The 6,773-nt window shown below is 32.4% G+C and overlaps 1 protein-coding gene across 1 annotated transcript in view; it reads right to left on the bottom strand.

The window, feature by feature from the left end:
* Positions 1 to 933: 933 nt before the first annotated feature.
* Positions 934 to 6,773, bottom strand: part of LOC113079779 (receptor-type tyrosine-protein phosphatase mu-like) — a 48,937-nt gene continuing 43,097 nt past the window's right edge. Inside the window, exons 9-12 of the mRNA XM_026251987.1 lie at positions 5,927 to 6,001; positions 4,708 to 4,734; positions 1,753 to 1,764; positions 934 to 1,166 (exon numbers count right to left, since the gene is read on the bottom strand). Coding sequence (XP_026107772.1) covers positions 949 to 1,166; positions 1,753 to 1,764; positions 4,708 to 4,734; positions 5,927 to 6,001 — 332 coding nt within the window. The 3' untranslated portion in view covers positions 934 to 948. The remainder of the gene's footprint in view (positions 1,167 to 1,752; positions 1,765 to 4,707; positions 4,735 to 5,926; positions 6,002 to 6,773) is intronic.

Raw genomic sequence — 6,773 nt, 5'->3', positions numbered from 1 at the left:
GTCAATGGAATAATAAAATAAATTTTGTTTTCCATATGAATAATTCTTTTTAAGCATAAACTTATAAGACAAACATTTTATAACTTTTATAACTTAATATAAGTTATTTTGCATTTCAACAAAAAATGATTCAAGTCCATGCTTAAATCAAGAAAAATATCGGCTAAAGGGGTCCAATAAATAATAATAATAACGTATTCCCTTTAAAGTTTATTTCTCTGTTCCCCTTGATACAATTTGTTTCTTGTTTGAAGCTTTAACTCTTTAAGTCACTTTGATACTTAGTTAATGTTTCGATTAAAAAACAAGTTCACATAATTGCACTGAAAAACAAGACAAAAACAGGGAATATCAATAAAACAGTTGAGCGAAAAATGAATAAGTTGTCATTTCAAACCTATATGACTTTCAAAAAGAGATGTTGAACAAAACGTCTCTGAAAAAACGTGTCTAACATTTCCTTTCGTGAACTTTGGAATGACATTGGGATGAGTGTGGTGATTATATTCAATTACCACCCTTAAAAAATAATATGCATGCAGTGACATAGAAACATGTGACGAAACAAATGATACTGAGAGTAAACTAAAGACAAATTGTGACCATGCAGCACAAAAACAGTCTTAAGTCTCTGAGGTATATTTGTAGAAATAGTCACAATTATACATTTCTCTTCTATGACAAAAATCATTAGGATATTAAGTAATATTTTGTAAATTTTCTACTGTAAGTATATCAAAATGTAATTATTGATTAGTAATATGCATTGCTAAGAATTAATTCGAACAACTTTAAAAGATGATTTTCTTGATATTAAAATTATTTGCATTATCAGATTCCAATTTTTCAAATAGTTGCATCTCAAACAAATATTGTCTTCTCCGAACAAAAAACACATCAATGAAAAGATGATTTATTTAGCCGTATGACTGTTTTTGTACTCCAGGGTCAGAAATAAGCAAAAGGACGCACCTCGTATTCCTCTTTGAAGCCGTAACCCTCGGCACACTTCATCTGCGTGATGTGCTGGAGGAGATCGGCCACACGGATGGCCGGATGAAGCTGTCCCGTCTGATATGGGACGTCCACCGCCTCGCGCTTCTTGAAGGAGTGAGTGTGCGACTGAACCAAGCTGCTGGTCTCGCTGTTCATGGTGTGGTTTTCATCTGACGGGAAAAACGCAAGGGAGAAACGCTCAGCAAACGCAAACGGCGAAGGACTGGATGAGCAGTAGGTTGACGACTACATGAAGAGATGAGCACAGAACAACAGGTGAGTCGAGTCCAAACATGTGCATAAACAGAACCAACAAAACCAAGCCGTCTGTTCTAGCTAAAGAAACTGGCTATCCGATGTCAAAATGAGGTCGCACGAATGGTGAAATGGTGATGTCTGGATGTGGCACCTTCACGACAGGGTTGGGAACCAATACCAAAAGAAAGCACATTTGAGGATGCAGGTGAGTGAAGGGTGTCACCATTGGGCAAAATGATTAGAACGGTAGTATTTCCACCAGCTAAAATGGTTTTAAACCCTTTTTAGCTGGTGGAAATACTAGTGTTGTGATGATTTTGGCCACTGGTGTACTGTATGTATGAAGAGGGCGGTCACGGGTGACGCCATGCTAGCTAATGGGAGGCGAAATGCGACACAAGGCCATGCGAGAGAGGCGACACGGTTTGAGGGGAGAGGGGGGAGCGGATCCCACTGACAGTCACCCCCAAAAAAACACAGGGCCGATTGGCAACTTACCATTAATGGGCACTTTTTTAGAGGATACATAGGTTAAACGTGAAGAAAGAAAACAGGAAGAGAGAGGAAAAAGGGTGTAAGCAACAAGATAGTTGAAGCAAGAGCAGCTACACATGAAGTCCAGAGAGTATCTGAGGTTCTGACTGACTTCCTCTGAACCGTCTGAGGTGTCGAAATGAAGGAATGAGACGAGGCCGAATCTGAACCTGCTCGACGCTCGGGTTCTCCGAGTACAAACCCCATTCAGACCCTCCAACGCTAAGAGATAAACCTTTCTAAACAGAGCTGGGAGGTTACGTGAGTCAGAGATTATCATGGATCAAGTGTTTTGCAGATCGTAATGACATTGATCTTGCAACGTTGTTTCAATGTTGCACTTTTCCGAAGATCTTGTTAAAATTTCAATGTTGAAGTTTTGATCACAGTTCAATGTTTACTCGTTGTTTCCTTTGGTAATGTTTTTGCATTAAACAATTGTTTTTCAATTATTTCAACGCTTGTTCATGGGTGAATTGAATCAGTGGTGAATTTTGTATCAATGTTGCAAATCGCATTGATACTGATCTAACTGAACATTTTTGCGTTAAATGCCAATGTTTTTACACTTTGTTATAACAACTGACTTTATTTTAACACCATTTCAATTTTGATTCAGTGTTAAACTTTGTTTAAATTTTGCCGATCAAATCAACAATGACCTCACAACATTGTTTCCACGTCTTACTTTTTCTACAGATCTTGTTAAAATTTCAATGTTGAAGTTTAAACACAGCTCAATGCTTATTCAATGTCATGGATCAAGGCTAATTCAGTGTTGAATTTTGTTTTGTTTTCGCAAATCAAATCAACCATTTCCTAGCAATGCTGTTTTACTTCTATATACATATATAGATCTTGTTAATATTTTAATTCAGAATTTTAAGTACTTTGGTAATGCTTTTACATTAAACATAATTGTTTTTCAATGTTGAAACAACAATATGCATTATTTCAACGCTTGTTCATGGGTGAATTGAATCAGTGTTGAATTTCGTATCAATGTTGCAAATCGAAATGACACTGATCTTACTGAACATTAAAATTATTTGCATTATATGGTAATCTTTTTCAACACTGATATAACGACTGACCTTATTTCAACCACATCGATTGAATCAATGATTGATTCAGTGTTGAATTTTGCCGATCAAATCAACAATGACCTCGCAACATTGTTTCCACGTCTTACTTTTCTTACAGATCTGGATAAAATTTGAATGTTTTGGCAACATTGAAACACTTACGTTATTTCAACTCATTATTTATTCAATGTCATTGATCAACGTTGATTTCCTACAGATCTTGTTAAAGTTTCAATGTTGAGTTTTTTCACAACCATTTAAATCTAAACAAATTTTCTGTGTTAAAACAACATCTTACATTATTAATTTTATTGTTGATTTCTAAGTATTTTGTTAAACTTTTCAGAACGTTGTAAGCGTTGACATTATCAATTAAAATTATTTCAATCACATTTCAAACTTTAGGTTATTCACAGGTAGATCAAATTCATGGATCAAGGTTGAGTTTTTTTATTTATGTTTCAGTTTAATTTCAGTGTTGACTTATTTTACCTTTTTACAAACGTTTATCCCTTTTTTACGTTGAAACAACAACTTGTTATTTTGTTTCATTTTTACGAATCAAATAAGTGTTGATACAGAAACGTTGTTTCAACATTTTACTTTTTGTACAAAACTTCTTGAAACATAAATATTGATTAAGACTTGTGCTCAATTTTTTTGAGCATCCAACACTAAACTTTTTTTCCACCATTCATTATTTACAAGCAAATCAAATATCATGGATGTAGAAGATATTAGTTTTGCCAATCAAATCAACATTGATATTGCAACATTATTTCAACCTCTTCTCACACAGATCTCAATAAAATATTACATTTTGTACATTTTAACAACTATTTATCACTAAATGTTTGAAACAGTTGTGCTGCATAATATTTTAGCAAAAACTGTGATGCATTTTATTTTTCAGGATTTACGGATGAATGGAAGTTCAAAAGAACAGCATTTATTCGAAGAGAAACGTTTTGTAACATTAGAAATGCCACTTTTGATAAAATTAATGCCTCACTGATGAATAAAAATATTTTCTGTTTTCATAGTAATTTTAGTTAACGTTTTAGTATTTGTGTTGTGTGTTTTTGTAATTTTTATTTGCTTTATTATCCACTTGCATTTCAGTTTTCAAGTAAAATTAATCAGAGATGTGTCGCGACTAGCTAAAATAATTTTTATTTTTATTTTAGTATACTTCAGTAGAAGATTATTTTACTTTAAATAACACTGAGGATTTTTTCTGATAACTGCAATAAAATATATATTTTGAGTAAATTTAATATATTTAATGTACATTTTCAGAATTATATTTTTATTGTCTTTCAAATTAATGAATGGGGAAAATACTTATTGAACCCAAGACATAATTCAGTGTAGTGTTTTGGAGCTGTATTTAGTTTATAGTTTAGCAATAAAATGGGTACTGCTCTAAAAACTGGCATGTGCACAATTGATTTTCTAAAGACAAAGTGTGTTTTAAATGCTATCGTGAGCTTAAAGAGTGCGTCTGAAGACACTGATGGAAATGAAGATGGGTCGCTTTATTCGTTCGTGCCACACTGTCACTCCCCCCTCATCCGGTCCACATTATCTGTCCATGCACATGAGAGGTCATAGACATACGTGACGTCACACGCACGACACCGAATGCGGATGGGATGGGGTGAAGCCTCGGCTCGGGGAGGAATAAACCCTCAAGTCTCACACAGAAGAGAAAAGCAGGCAGGTATGAATGTGAGGAAGCGTCAGATCTACTTCCTGTCTGTCTCTCGTCAACACAAACAAGCTGATCTCAGGACGCCGTCATGTGTGGAAACAGAAGCAGAGGTTTTCTCACCTAAGATTGCGGTCGGCACGAAGGGATCTGCTCACGGCCGAGAGACGTGCAGAGGTTTACAGAGAAGAGAAAAGCGGTTCAGTCCACACTGATCCAGATCAAGTCAGTACTGCATTAGTCAGGAAGGTTAAACAGGTGGCTATACAGACATAACTAGTTATGCATAGACCCCATGAAATGGTTAGCAACCTTGCCTAAAGAACAAAGTTTGGAGTCAGTAATTTTTTTTACGTGCATTTATTTAATCAAAAATGCTGTCAAAAATTGTGAAATATTATTCTAATGTAAATCATCTGTGTTCTGTGTGAATCTGTGTTAAAGTGTAATGTATTTCTGTGATGCTCCGCTGTATTTTCAGCATCATTCCTCCAGTCTTCACTGTCACATGATCTTCAGAAGTCAGAATAATATGATGATTTACTGCTCAAGAAACATTTCTGATTATTATCAATGTTGAACACAGTTGTGCTGTTTAACATTTTCGAGGAAATTGTGATACATTTTATTTTTCAGGTTCTGAAGACAGAATTTATTTGAAATAGAAATCTTTTGAAATATTATAAATGTCCCTACAATCACTTTTTATAAATTGAATATATAATATAATAGATATTATTATAGTTTTAAATAATATTTAATAATCAAAATTATATTTGTTTATTTTAATTTTAGTTATAGTAATTTTGTTGTTAATTTAGTATTACATTTTTTAGTACATCAAGTTAAATGAAACAAATACTAAAGTTTTCATTTTCATTTGAGTTTGTTTGGCATATTTTAGTTGAAGTTTATTAAATTTCAAGTTACTTTTTTTTAGGATATATAAAATCATTTTTTATATATATTTATTCAGTTGAGTTTATTTTATGTTTAGTAATTTTACGTTTTTTTATGATATTTGGAATAAAATAAGCTTTAAAATTTTTAATTTAGCATATTTTAATTCAGTTTATTTTATTGCAAGAAATAAAACTGATGTTTTTGTAAAAGTTTCCTAAAAACAAAAAATCAAATCTTACTGACCCCAAACTTTTGAAGGATATTATCTTCTGAAAGTGTATTTCTGTACTCTTTAGTGGATACAGATGAGCTCAAAGTTATAGATGTGAGTTGAAGGGAGTCTCAGTGTGATTTCATGTGGTCTCTAAAGCTCAGCTGAGCAAAGCACAGAAACAGACGTGACAAAAGCACAGCAGAACAGAGGAACGCTGAGCTTTACCTGGATAGTAGGAGTTTGGCACAGCGGTGCTCAGTGTGTTAGTCTTCACGGTGAACGACGACGGCGAGGAGACAGCTTTCAGAAGAAAAAAGCAAGCAGGATGTGATGAATACATCTGAACTCTTAAAACACTGACAAACATTTCAGTGACTTACATTTCTGTATATTCTGTATGTCACTATACAATTATTTAATGAGTTTTATTTGTATTTTGATGTTGTTAATCTTAAAAACTGTCTTATAAACAGCATGGGTGTTTATGTTTGTTTATATTTTGAATTATATATATAATATTTTTATTGTCTATATAGTTTTTTTTATTACCTTTCAGTTTTAGATTTTTAGACCGTTTTATTTAATTTGCGTTTTTTTTGTATACTATTGATATACTATAACATTTTTTGTGAATTTTCTGTTTTCATGTTAATTTAGTTAGTTTTAGAAATTCTGTTGTATCTTTTGTCATTATGTATGTTTTAATTTCTAATTACTGTAGCTTTAAAGCTTTAGTTTTCAGTTTTATTTGTTAGTTTTGTTAAAATTTTGATTTAGATTTTGTCTTTAAATGTTCTTTTAATTTTAGTAATTTGTTTTGAAATTTTACTGTGACTTGTCTTAAAAAATGTATACATATATATATATAGTTTTTATGACGTTTTAGTTTTCAGTTTTAGATTATTCAGCTTTATTTACTTTAGTATACTGTTAATATACTATAAAGTTTGTTAAAACCTTTTTACTTTTAACCATTTTATTTTTATATTTTTTGGTATAATATTTTTTTAATGTCAAAGATTATTTTGTTCTGGTTATTTCAGTTTCTGACTACTGATACACTTATAAAATT

The sequence above is a fragment of the Carassius auratus genome, unplaced genomic scaffold, assembly GCF_003368295.1.
Source record: "Carassius auratus strain Wakin unplaced genomic scaffold, ASM336829v1 scaf_tig00029197, whole genome shotgun sequence".
Taxonomy (NCBI): Eukaryota; Metazoa; Chordata; class Actinopteri; order Cypriniformes; family Cyprinidae; genus Carassius; species Carassius auratus.
Note: the sequence above shows the minus strand (reverse complement) of the source record. Positions and strands in the feature narration are given on the sequence as shown.